Genomic DNA, 14,055 nt, shown 5'->3' with positions numbered 1-14,055 from the left:
CTATGTACCTCCGTGTTTCCCTGGTTTCCCTCTGCCTCTCATGCTCTTCCTTCTCTGGTTCTTCCACAGGAGCTACTTCTTCCTTTCAGCTTCTACATGTGGGGAGAGGAGTCCCCAAAGTCACATTCCTCAGGCCCCACGCTCACATTCCTCTCCACTCTCCCATCTTGGCTCACACATCCGGGAACTCCAGCTCACACCTATAGGCTGAAGATTTCACCTACTTCTCCACCCCAACTTCCCTCCTGAACCTTGGTACCACATCTTCAACAACTTATTACAATCTCTTCCTGGATGGTCCCCTTTCCTCTCAAAATCAACGTATCCAAGACTAACAAAATAAATCATGTAAGCTATGAACACTTAAAACCTTCAGTTTTAGAAAAAAAATATATAGATAGATATAGATATAGATCTATTGTTCTATATATTTCTATAGATCTATATCTATAGCTGTTGGGGCAGTCTCGGTTCCATCTAAAGAATCAGCAGAGAAAAGAAATAAAGACTGGGAAATGATTCTAAGTTTATGTTCTATGCACATGCCACTCATAGCAACAAACTAAGGGAAGATGTGGACAGTTTGCAGGTAACTTAAATTTTATTTTGTAAATGTAGCTTATGTTGCTAATAATTTAATTCACTTAAAAAGTATTTCTTGTTCGAGATATATAATAATCAATTAAGGTTTTAAGACATTTATGATAAAGTACCAAGGTTTTTTTTGGTGTATTGAATTACAGGTTTAATTTTTTAAAAATATTAGAGGATTTTAATTGGATATAATTTGGACATTTCACCAATATAAAATCCAGCAATTCATTACAGATAATTTTAAAACTACAAACTAATCTCATGCAATTAAAAATTAATCAAATTATTAATACCAGGCTTTCTTGGCAATTATTTTTTAATCATTTTTTTTAATGAGCTAGGTTTTAGCCTCCAAAGTCATCTAATTTTTGAAGAATTCTTTGAAGCTAACGAGAAGTATATTTTTCCTTTGTTAATCAAGGCAAACTTTGAGCTGGCAAAGGAAAAAAAAGAAAACAAAGCAAGGACATGTCTTGGCTAGCTGCAGCCATCACCTGCTCTCATGAAGACCATAAGTGATAATAATAATAATAATAGTAATAAATCTTAACTTCTTGGTGAGTTTTAAGATTGCCCTCGGGTTCACTGATACTCAGGACTCTACCAGGCTAGCTCCAACCTTATTTCTCCTCTACGTTTTTTTGATGGAAGTTTTGGGGTTGATGAATGAAGCAATGGAAATAATGTAGGAAATGGATAGTTGAGCTAATTTGCAAATGGGCACTTGTACTCAATGCTGATAATGTGCTCTGCCTTGCAATTCCATCCAATGAGTCATGTTTGTAGTCACCAAGAAAAAATTTAGTGAAAGGTTAGACTCATCAACCCACTAGGTTGAAGCTGGCAAGATGTAAATTAATGGTATCCTTATTGTCCTCTGATAATAATTTTCTGCTTCAGGACAGTTGCACTAAAATACAATAAAATTAAAACTTACTGATCTTTGTCTAGCACACAGAAGGAGTCCAAGAAGGGAAAGTTGGCAGCTATACTTTCAAAGTCCTCTTGGGAGATGTACCCATCATGGTCATGGTCATAGTTTCTAAACACAGACTGCAAAGGAAACACAAATATCTATTGAATGACCAATAATGAGTTGAGCTCTGAACTCATTATTGGGAAATAATGATAATTAGCATATTATCCTTTCTTTTAAGGAGCTTAGAATCTAGTGAGAGAAAACAAAATCAAGAGCCTTTATGGTATAACAAGATGAGTACAATGCTGAGGATAAAAACAGTGTGGTTTCCTGGAGAAATTGAGGGCTAAACAGACCTCAGGGTTGAGTAGGAGTTAGGCTTGGTGAATTCACAAATGCCAATACCATGACAATAGAAAATGAAGCTTTAAAATGTTAACTTATTCCAAAAGTTAAAGTATACTTTTAATACAATTTCAATGAAAATCCCAGTGGCAATTTGTTTTGAATGATCAAACAGACTCTAAAGTTCAAATAGAAGTGAACATTTTGAGAACAGCCTAAAATTGTTTAAGACGAGAATGAGGGACAATGTGCCCTATCAAATATTCTACAAAGCTATATTAACCAAAACAACATGGTATTATAACTTACTACAGAGTAGAGTCTGGAAATAGACCCAGGTTTATACAGCAATTTAGAAAATCAAAAAGTACTTTTTTAAATCCACAGGGAAATTATAGATTATCCAATGATTGTTGAGTTAAATGACTAACAATCTTGCAAAATTAATTATCTCCAAACTAAATTCTAGATGCATTAAATATTATAATGTAAAAAAATTAAGCAATAAAAGCACAAAAGGTAAATACATGAAATTATTTTTCATGTTTTGTAATTTTTGAGTGTGAAAGACCTTTCCTAGCATGACATCAAAGCCAGAAGTCATAAACAAAAATAATTTATTACAATAAAATGAAAAATATCTGAATCAAAGGAGCTCAATTAACAAATTTAAAGATAAATGACAACAAATTATTTGCAACATATATGAGAGCAAAGACACAAAAGGAAAACTGGCAATCACCAAAGTAAATATAGAAATGGCCAATACATTCATGAAAAGATGCTCAATTCTGCTAATAATAATAGAAATGCAAATGAAATGTGTTTTTTTAACCTCTTAGATTAGAAAACATTAAAATAATTGGTAATTTCCTAGGGTCTGAGAAAATAGGTACTCTCCTATGAAGTTGGTGAAGTAAATAGCCAGTGTTTTTGGAGGACATTCAGTGCTTACTCTCTGACATGGTAATTCTATTCTAGGAATTGTTCTAAGGAAATAACCGAACAAGTTTGGTCAAAAATGTGTGTGTGTGTGTGTGTGTGTGTGTGTGTATAGGGGGGATAAAATTGTACAAGGTAATTTACAAATTATCAGTGGTTATCCCTAGAGAGTAGAATTCCCAAGGCCTGAAAATAAAACTTGCATTTTCTATATTTTATGCAATATTTGAATATTTATGACTCTGACTTTCTTTATAATCAGAGAGAAATTAAAAAGATTTTTTTACTGACCTCTGCTAAATTGGGTTTTCAAAAAGGTTTGTAAGATCTCCCTGCAAACACAGGTATGTAAACATATATCTGATCTGCAGTCCAGTTATAATAAATCTTTCTCCCTTTTTCCAATGGTTTCTGTCTATTCTATTTTATCTGTATTGCCCTATGTTGCAAGCTGCTTCAGGAGTAATATTTTGGGAAGTAGGCAAGGTACGAATGAACAAATTACTTAATTAAAATATGACTGTTTAACACTCATAAATTGTCTATAGATAACTGAATTGTACAAAATCACAAAGCATTACTTTTTGTTGTAATCCCAATATCAATATTTATCTACAACCAAACTTGCTTTAAAATTTAGCTATTATGGAGTGCCTACTGTTTATAGTCTAATATCCACATTTATACTGAAAGTACAAGATTTTTTGTGGAATAAAATTTAGTATGGAAATTCATAATAAAACTCAGTCTTTCATTTGATTAAACCAATGTAGGTAATTTGTCCAGACTGGGCCAACCCTCCCTGTGGAATTGGAATTGGAAAGAAGAGAGAAGGTATAAGAGGCACAGAGGCAGGGAGGGATGGAGGGAGGTAGGGAGAGGGACGGAGAGAAAGAGAGTGGAAGGGAGAAACAGACTCCCCAGTGTGGATGGGGAGCAAAGAAAGTCAGTCTGCAAAGAAAGGAATGAGCATTCAGAGAAAAGCAGAGAGGAGAGTGGGGGAGAGAATAGTTCCATTTGTCTTGCACTTCTTGATTTCAGACCTTCTTTAGCTGCAACTCCACCCCACTACTCCCGCAGATCCTTTACCCACCTTCCCTGGTTCCAAGCTGGGTCTGTTACTACCACATCATCACATCACCTTCCCTCACACCTTTCCTTGCTGCCTCACATGCACCATATAACTTCTTCTAGTGCCTCACAGTTTCCTCGATGATCCAAGATGTAGAACATTCTTTTTCTTTAAACATCCTTTCTCAGCAAAAAGTACACGGTATCCCACAGACACAATCCTATTGTGTCAGAGGTTGTACCCATCTATTAAAGTAAATTTTAATCAGGGATCACAGTTTCCAGTGCCTGAGATTTTCCCACATTGGTGCTTCTACTCCTCTTTCTACATGGAAAATTCCGACAGAGCCTGACCCTTCATTAAATGGTATTTCTGACCCAAATGGCATTGTGCTGCTGTGTCACTGATCCCAAAATACATAGAGCAAGAGAAAATGTCCAACTTATAGGATCTTTTCTACCCTCAGGTAAACAATGCATTGGGCATCTTATGGTGACTCATGTGGGTTTTGAATGAGATTTTAATTCCCAAATAGTCCCTCAAGTTTCAGGGGCAACGGCAGAGGTGTCAAATGCTGGAGAAAGAGAGGAATTGAAAGTACGTATCTGAGAGTATTTGGGCAACTGAGAACAGACTGACAAGAAGGGGAAAGGGGGACTTTTGGGGAGATTCTCTCCCCCAGAGGCTGAAGCCAGGTAGAGCTAAGTGTATGCTAAAATGCTGTTACCCACCAGGGGGCTGTTTTCATGGACTCCATCTGATTCCTGGGCAACTACAGAATATTCTGGAAAAAGAAAGGGGCCTTCTAGTGCTCACTCTTTACTCTCCCTCAACCACTTACCTCAACTAATTTCCTTATGTGCTTGTTGATGACCGTGGGGTCTGGCTTTGGCATCACTCCTGATGCCCACTCTAGGGGCACCACAGGCTTCGTGGGTGTCGTAGGAGAGGTAGGCTGCTGGCAGAAAACACACACATTTTTCAGTTTTATCTGGGGCCTTGAACAATTAGAACCAGGGACACTAAGAAAGACATACACATTTTGTATATTAATAATACCAGTAAAAACTTGCATTTATATAGCACTTAAATGTTTTGAAAACAAACTTTTGTTAATGGAATCTAATCTGTAACTGCGTACATATTTGGATAGTGCATTTTGTTTAGCAACAGCCTAGATTCTATTATTTTAAAAAGATATTAATTGCTCTCCCAGACCATTTAAAACTCCTACCCAAGCTTCCCAAATATTACTAAAACATTTTTAAACACCTATATAAAAATCCATACATATTTTGTATAATACAAAATAGGTAAAATAGAACTCAGAGGGATACAAAAGATAATATTTCAAACTTCCAAGGGAAATACAGTGCTATCTAATATTAGTCAGACACCATGCAAACTACCAGCTTGAAGTAGTTCACATGTCACCCATTAGATCGTGCTACATTTCTTTCAATGATCATATATTTCCGAAGCAAAAAAAAAACAAAACAACGTACAACAAGAAATAAGGGTGGCAGTATCCAGTCTGATTCCAAGATTTAAGAAATCGTATGGTGCCCAACAGGCACACATATCCATTCCTAAGTAATTGTAATTAAGAATGAAATTAAAATATTATTTTTATTTCAATGTATGTGTGTTGTTTTTTCAAGTGGGTACCAAGTCATTAGAACATAAATATTTAAGTTGATTGGCTCTAACTATTGTATAAGCAGAACTGTTAAGTATTTAGTTTGACCTAGACGTGGTGTGAAAAACCTGAGACGCAAAGCAAAGCACAAAGAACTAGTGAGGCACTAAGTGTGCCGCTATGAACAGAAAAAGGTTCACAGTGGGACTGACGGTTTAAGTGAGGTCGACTGGCACCCACGGTAAGCGCATGGATGCTACAGGCTCTCAGGTATATTATCCTGACCGGAACTTGTGATCCAGCTCCCAGCACGTGTCGAACGTTAGGCACAAATTAGGATGACATTCCACTCAGAGAAGAGACGGAAAGGGATTGGGAAATGTGTTTGTAAAGATACATAGGATTTCAGCCCTTGGAAGGGGCTTTGAAACTTCTTCTACAAAACAATAAAAATACTTTTCTATGTTTGATAGAAATGTCCCTCAAAATTGGCAAAAATTTATCCTGAAAATAAACTGAGTAAATCTAAAGAGCACAAATCTGCCAAGTGTGCTCGGTCGTTCCTAGCCTGTTCCTGATACAGGGAGTGGTGGGAAAATGACAGACTGCGCACGCGTCCTGCGGTAGGAAAAGCACAGATGTTGCACACAGACAGGCTTGAGGCAAGACCACAGTTCTCCCACTTATGGGCATGGTCAGAGACCTGTGCCCACCAGACTCAGTTTCCTTAACAGAGTTAATGAGATAACGTGTATCTGATGCTCTGCCAGACATCCGACAACCTAACAGGTAGTAAGGTTCCTGGTTATAGGTAAACGAAGGTGTCAGAGGTAGAAATGCTGTGTGCGCATGTGCACTACAGCTGAGCACACCACAGTCAGCTTCATGACACCAAAGCTATGCAATGAGGGAGGAACTTCCGAATTCCCTTTTTTTTCCCCTATAACTTTACCTTTCTCTCTAGCTCTCTCTTAGTGACGCAAACTTTGCAGAGTCTGGGTCCCCACCCTTCCCTTCATGCTATATCTTCCTACACAGCTCTGTTCGGCACTGTCGCCAGGAGATGGGCTTCTGGGAACTGGCAGGAGGTGAATGTGCTTAGGGAACCACCACACTCACTATTTTAACAAGATGCTACCAGGTCAACTGACTCAGATTCATGTGCATGCCTTCCCAGTGCCAGAGAACAGCACTCAACAGTCATTCTGCCTCTTTCAGTCCCATGGTTCAGAATCACAGTAGGTAGTAATATAACAGATGAATAGACTTAGGGTCTAGAGTCGCTCGCAACATGCCCCGGAGTTCAACTGGTAAGGAGCTAAGCATGAGACCTTTATTTAAAAAATTAAAAAAAAAAAAAAAATACTGGTCTCAGGATATAGTATAACAAGTAAAGAAACACTTTTGCCTTCAACATGCAAACCTCATCCTCATTGTAAATTTCAAATGCACTCAGATAATTTTTTATTAGAGCAAAACCATAGCTAAGACACAGTCCACTTGATAAAACTAATGAGCAGTGCGCATTCAGTAAAGCAGTTTCCTCAATCTCATTATACAATGTTTCTTTACTAAGAGTTAGCCATCAATTAAGTGAGACACTTTCCAATGTGATATTGAAATTTTGAGCTGAGGTAATCACTAATAGAGAAATTTGTGAATTATGAGCAGGGTATTTAAAATTTATAAATTCTAATTTTATGTTCAATGGGATTTTTTTAAAAGCCTGGAAGGATCTAAATGATCTTCAATAAGATGAGTTATGGTTCACTTTTTTTTGGTCCTATACGTAGGTGAATTTTCAAGCACACACAACCCCTAGATCAATAATAAAACAGAGTAATTGCAAATGTTCTTTTTCTTTATTAACCTATGTAAAGAAATAATTCTCAAACAGTCAGGGCTAAACTGTTTCATTGCTAAAATGGGAATAATATAGATTTTTAAATGCTTCAATCTTTAGGTCACAAAGCACCACTGTAACAGCCAACTACTGTACATGACAAACCATGGTGTTTGACACCGATCCTTAGAGAGAAAGCAATTACCTACCGATTTAGAATTTCTAGGCTCCAGCACCAGTGACAGTTGGTAAATATCATCTTCTGTGTGATAGAGGTCCAGAGAAAGCTACAACAAATTAGAAGGGATAAATAATGATGTTGGATCATATTTATTTACACTGCTGAAATAGTTTTCAAACTGGATGTCTAAGCCTAATGTCTAATCATTTGAGTGAATGCAGAACAGTACAAAGATGGCATGCAGAGGTGGAAAATGAAATTGAAAAGAGAAAAACTTAAACCTCGTGTGGTCATCAGCATCCAGAACCATTGACTCAGTTCCTCAGTAATACTTATTGAGCAGCTTCTAAGCACTGAGCTGGACATAAGGCACCTATGATGTTGAGAAGCAGAGGCAGATTCATAAAGTAAGATTTGTAAATGCAATAAAAGCTGTGTTAGAGCTTTGATTAAAGACTGTAGAAATAAAGGAGCGATGAATAGATTTCTGTTCTTTTAGGGTATTGTGTTAAGTCCTGGTATAAAATGGTGTAAAATCATTCTTGCTCTGAAGGGCTTGACAATTTATTGGAATAAATAGGAACTGGCCACAAAAAAGATATGTTTATATCAACAAAAGGCAATACATGCTAAATGTGAAGTAAGTTGCCCCACTGTAAGTGCTCGAGAAATTGTTCAGGGAGACAGTGTATAAAGCCTGAGGGAGAGAATTTGGAGTTGAGTTCAAATGCTGAGCTTGCCATTGGTTAGCTCTGTGACCTTGAGCCAGTTCTTTCCTTCTGACAATCAGTTTCTATATGTGTAAAATGGGCATGATCAGAAAAGTCCCTACTGAATTAGATTTTTGTCAGGATCGAATGGAATAATGCTTGTAAAGCAGAATGCTTCACACAGAACCTGGTATACAGTTTCTCAAGATCTCGAGAAATGTACTTTGGTGTTGTTGATGTTACTGTTATAATTATTGCTTACTACTAATATTATTATTATGTGTGAGGGCCACTGAAGACAGAAATGATCAGGATTGATTCTCACAGAAGCTTGTGGATTGGGTCCTAACTGGGAGGACTTGGACAAAGAAAGAGAGAAAGAAACATCAGGGGAGGCATGGACAGCAAGACCAACATCAGAGAGCATGGGTGAAATCTAGAAAACCTTAAAATGCATGATCTCATTCACCTGAAACAGAAGTCATGAGACTTAAAATAAGCCTGGGTAATTCCTGTGTTCAATGTTAAGACAACTGACGAATCATAGCATTTCATCAGCAGTAAAGATAACCAAGTGCCTGTCCTTTCTTTGACCATTTAGGTGTGAAAAATTTCCTCTAACATTTTGTCTAAAGATAAGGCTTGTTTTCTATGGGTATATGGGTATAGAGTGAGGGGAAATAGAGCTTAGGCGGGTGCAAGATAAAATTCACAGGCAAAGGATATCTTTCAAGGATTTATCTTCTTCTAGCTCATTTTAAAAAGAAATTGATATTACAAATTGGCATTTTGAATCATTAATTCATTCACTCAACAAATATTTATTGATCACTTAATGTGGGCCAGGGACCATTCTAGTCACTGTTCTAGCTACTAAATATAACATTTAAATTAAGGATTTAATGCATCAGGTCATATACTGCTTTACCTAGACTTTGTCACCTAAAGGTATTTTCTAAATATAATAAAATTGACTTTACTATAAAATTGCCTCAGCATTATTTCCGATCATGAAAATCCTACTCACAAAGAATGGACACTGTATCCACCTTCTCTTGACCAGCAGTCACTCCTACATCCAGGGGCTCTGCCTTTTTGCAGGAAAGGACCATCCCTACATCACAAACTAATGCCTTAAGGAGACATCCCATTATAAAAAAAGAGTGAAGTGGGATGTGTAAAAGGAATATTTTGATAGAGATATTGGTATAACAAAGCACTATTTGGGAAAAGGGTCTCCGCAGATGTAATTAACTTGGGGATCTTTCCTCTTAGCTCAACAATAAGGAAAATATGTGATGATAAGTGGAATCTGACACTGGATCTCTGGGGTAGGAAAGCAATAGGGAATGACGGGGGTCTCTGATGAATGAGAGGCAGCCACTACTCAGCTAAGGCAAATGGTTGTCATCCTGACAACTGCCATGTCTTCAGGTTAGTTAAGTCAGAAATCTGGAGTTTTATATGAAATATCCCAATGTCTAAACACTGGCAACTAATAACAAAAAATTTTTCTGATTCCATGTAACCCAATAAAACACATCTGCTGAAGGCAGTTGCCCATTTTGTAATTCCACAATAGAAGACTCTGCTAGTCTCTAAGCCTCATGAGAGCAGGCAGCACATCTACTTTTTCCACCTCTGTATTCCCTGCCCCAGCTTGTTGCCTTGCATTGTGACTGCAACATACATAGAAGAAAAGCCAAGTGACTTCTTCCTTCTGAATTCCTTGTTACTAGGAGTTAATCTGGACTTTGTTGAGCATATTCCTGTCCTCTTAACTCTAATGGCTGGTGCTGGCATCTGCTGGAGAGGTGATGACAGCAGTGCCAGAACCTCTGACCAGAAATTCAAATAAACCACACACTAAGTAAGGGAGATGCTCTCTCAAAAGACACGGAATATCCTGGGGTATTTTCATATGTCAAATGGACAGATATCTGAGCCTATGATGGATCTTCTCCAAATGTTTGCTCTCCATTTATTAGTGGTGGTGTGAAACTGGGCATGTCCTTAACCATCTTGAATCTCAATTTCCAGATCTGTAACATGAGAATCATAAAGAATATATCCCTTCTAGGACTGTTGTGAAGACTAAACTAGCTCATGTGTCCAATGGGGTTTGTTTAGAGAGCCGCACAGATGGGGACTGTAGGCTGTGGCTTCCGGTCACTTCGACAGCCAAATGCCATTGTGCTCATCGATGAAGGTGAAGCTGTTCTCTGGGTTAGTCTTGCCAACTCTGTGTTTTTCCAGCCGTGAGCCTACTTTCCCTTCTCCGATCTCTTCTGGGTTTTATGACCCTGCAGTGTGACCTCGTCTACTTCCTATACCATTTTTATAATATAGGCAGCTTGTCGATGGGATTTCAAGAATATTCAATGGGATTTCAAGAGTGTGTAACTTCTTTTGAATTTGTTGATCTGAAAAATGTTCTGAGTCACTGTTTGAGGTTGCTTCCGTTACACCCAAGCTTATCGGCAAAGATAGTGTGGATTCAGTCTGGACATTAGGACCTACATGGTCAGGGGATTGGGGAACTGTAACATAAAACATACTTGGTCACCAAACTATCTCCATTTGTGAAATTTTTCTTCTTCTGTTTTTTTCTTATGAGACTGTAAAAATACAGGGGCTTTCCAATTATTTGCATATACTCAGAACGGTAAAAGCAACTGATAGATCTAAAAATATTATGAAAAGAATTAGACGATTTCATATATCATGAAATGAGAAGCATCAGCTTTTAAAGCTCCTGGTATGTGAACTGGGATCCCAATTAAAAAAAAATGTCTTCTCCAGATCTTTCCTGAAAAGAAGAACAATCTAAACCCCAGCAGTTTGGTGGTGTGGTGCTCCTTCCTCACGTGCCAAGGGCCGTTCAGGGGGCTAAGGTGACAGTGATTAAAATGGCATACATCGTCCCTGCCCTCATAGATTTTTGTTGTGTAATTAACTCCTTCTTTACACATCCAGAGGGAGAGACAGAGAGAGATTATTTAATCTTTACAAATGTAAAATAAAATAAATGTCAACAATACTGCCACATTACAAAGTAAATGTCCATCAGAGAATGAGAGAGAGAAAGAGAGAGAGAGACAGAGAGAGAGAGACCAAGCTGGGATTTAGAAGCTTGCCATTCGCAAGCCTATTGTCCTTTAGTAATCTCAATCTCTTCATTCTTAAAATACAAAGGGGCAGGGGTGATGTTACACACTCTGTCCAGGCTACATCACAGGGTGTTTGTGAGGATCTACTGAAAGAAAGTACATGAAAAGTGCTGTGAAAACTATAATCACTTATTACAGAAAGTTCAAGCATTGCTACACGGCCTATGAAACAGAGCAGGCATTTATTGATTTTTGATTAACTTAAGATTTCTCATTTTCTGTCTTCCAGGGCTCTCCATCATATATTGGCTTCCTCACCTGGGGCCATGTTTAGAAGCAAACAATCACTTCAGGCAGAAACTTGACCTAGAGTTTTGGTGCAAAATGAATTGCCCTTCAAATGCTGCACTTACAGACACCCTCACATGCATTTGGGCAGCTGTGGTCAATCAGATGGTTCTAGTCCCACCATGTAGGTGCTTCATGAAATGCCCACTGGGCTCTAGTGAGAGACTCTCATGGGAGTCTCCTGTATCCTCATTCTGAGGAGATTAATCCACAGGCAGCTGTGACCAAAAAGAATAAATATATAATCCTGTTGTGGGGAGAGAGGAAGGATCTTGGTTTTAAATAGAAACTGGCTTGATGATCGGTACTCATATGAGGGACTGTGCTATCCTGATGAACAGTTGGGCTAGAACCACAGAATCATGTTGACACTTGGTTCCTTATTCTCAAGGCTCCATCATGCTTTACATCTAGAATCACAGAAGTTTAGAGCTAGAAGTGACCTCACAAATGAGAACAAAATCCTTTGGAAAACTCCAAAGTCAAGGATAGTTAGCAAGAAGACAAAGTTAAGTAATTGCAGAGGCAGGGCTAAAAGCGATCTCCCTTCTAGGATCTTGTCACTATGCTATATTATATAACACTACTATTACTAAATATGGTGCATGGTACTAAATTTTTCTTCAATGTAAGAAAGAAAGATTGAGAGGAAGGGGAGAGAGGGAGGGAGGGAGAGAGAGGGAGAGGGAGAGGGAGAGGGAGAGGGAGAGGGAGAGAGAGAGAGAGATTGTGTCTTTTTCTTTTTCCTTTTCTTCCCAGCAAAAAGGAAATTATTTCTTAGATTTTATTTCTAGAGCTCAGATTTTCAATTTGCACCCCAAAAACTGCATTCAAAAATCTTTCAATATTTCTCTAAATATCTGTCATGATGTCACTTGCTGCATTTATAACACAGAATTAATTTTCCTAGTCTGTCATTACCTTTTGTCTGACTGAGAAATTATCTTAAGTGTAGGTCCCTGCTCTGTGATGTTTCCTCTGCACGCATCATGGAGACAGCCGGGACACATGAAACCTAGGCTGGTCTGCAGACATCACCTATATCTGCCTGTGGCTTTGGAGTCTATTTGAGGTTGCCACTCTGGTCTCTTATTCATGGAAACAGATTTACATGGCAAATGATTAATAAATGCAGGTGCCTGGATTATTGTGAGGTTTTCTTCCCCCCAGTAGAGAAAGTCTGTGTGTTTACTGTTTGTCACACAAACTCAACCCCAAGAGATTCATGTTTCTGTGCCTTGGCCACTTCTGCTTTATACGAAGCGTGCAGCTGGCATCATTGTGTACCCCCCGTAGGGGTTCTCGTCTTTGGTGAACCATCATGTGCTCTAGGAACAGTTGGTGAGAAGGTCTAGGAACCACACTCTTCCTCCAATGCAGCGAGGGGATTTAGGCACTCAGAGCTTCAGAAAGGTTATTGTTTTCATTTTCCATGTCCATTAAAGGAAAACAGTCCATTCAGTAGTGCAGCCAAGCTTCAGATGCTACCGTGTTACAAACCCAAACAGGGAAGTTGCCACTCCACTTGTTTCAGCAAGGGTGAGAATTTGGTTATGCTTCTTTCCCCTGACAAAGAGGCAGCCAATGGGAAATGTTCTCTTCTACACACCTGTTGTGTCTACAAGTGCTAGGAACCTGAAGACCAGCTAAAGGTATGTGCAGGGGCGGCCAGTTGGCTCAGGTGGTTAGACCGCAGTGCTGATAACACCTAGGTTGCCGATCCAATTCCCACATGGGCCAGTGAGCTGTGCCCTCCATAACTAAATTGAAAACAATGACTTGGGGCTGGCCCAGTGGCTCAGGTGGTTGGAGCACTGTGCTCCTAACACCGAGGTTGCAGGTTCGATTCCCACATGGGTCAATGAGCTGTGTGCTCTTCAGCTAAGATTACGAACAGCAGCTCTTCCTGGAGCTGGGCTGTCATGAGCAGCCGGAGGTTGGCATAAGCTGCCACGGATGCCGTGAGTGTCGAGCGACCGTGGGCTGCTGTGTGCTGCCATGGGCTAACATGTGCTGTCATAAGTGGCTGGCGGCCAGTGTGGGCAGCTGTGGGCTGCTGTGTGCTGCCGCCAGTGGTTGGGAGTGGGGCACAAGGCTCATAATACCAGCATGGGAGCTGTGTCTTACACAAGTAGACCGAGAAACAACAGCTTGAACCAGAGTAGGGGTGGGGGGGAAGGCGGAAGAAGGGGGAAAGAAAAAAAGAAAACAATGATTTGACTTGGCGCTGATGGGTCCTGGAAAAATACACTGTTTCCCAATATTACTCAATAAAAAAAAAACTTTTTAATTAATAAAATAATAAGTAAATAAAATACAGTGGTACTTCGGTTTTCGAACGTAATCCATTTC

General features: G+C 39.0%; 1 protein-coding gene across 9 annotated transcripts in view; it reads right to left on the bottom strand.

The window, feature by feature from the left end:
* Positions 1-14,055, bottom strand: part of RASGRP3 (RAS guanyl releasing protein 3) — a 90,675-nt gene that overhangs the window by 11,802 nt on the left and 64,818 nt on the right. For 8 of the 9 annotated variants that reach the window (XM_019741875.2, XM_074331891.1, XM_074331892.1 and 5 more), the window contains 3 exons: positions 7,564-7,641; positions 4,714-4,830; positions 1,532-1,647 (listed from right to left, as the gene is read on the bottom strand). In XM_019741875.2, the coding sequence (XP_019597434.1) occupies positions 1,532-1,647; positions 4,714-4,830; positions 7,564-7,641 (311 nt within the window). The remainder of the gene's footprint in view (positions 1-1,531; positions 1,648-4,713; positions 4,831-7,563; positions 7,642-14,055) is intronic. The other variant, XM_019741897.2, reaches the window with a different exon arrangement.

The sequence above is a fragment of the Rhinolophus sinicus genome, linkage group LG05, assembly GCF_036562045.2.
Source record: "Rhinolophus sinicus isolate RSC01 linkage group LG05, ASM3656204v1, whole genome shotgun sequence".
Taxonomy (NCBI): Eukaryota; Metazoa; Chordata; class Mammalia; order Chiroptera; family Rhinolophidae; genus Rhinolophus; species Rhinolophus sinicus.
Note: the sequence above shows the minus strand (reverse complement) of the source record. Positions and strands in the feature narration are given on the sequence as shown.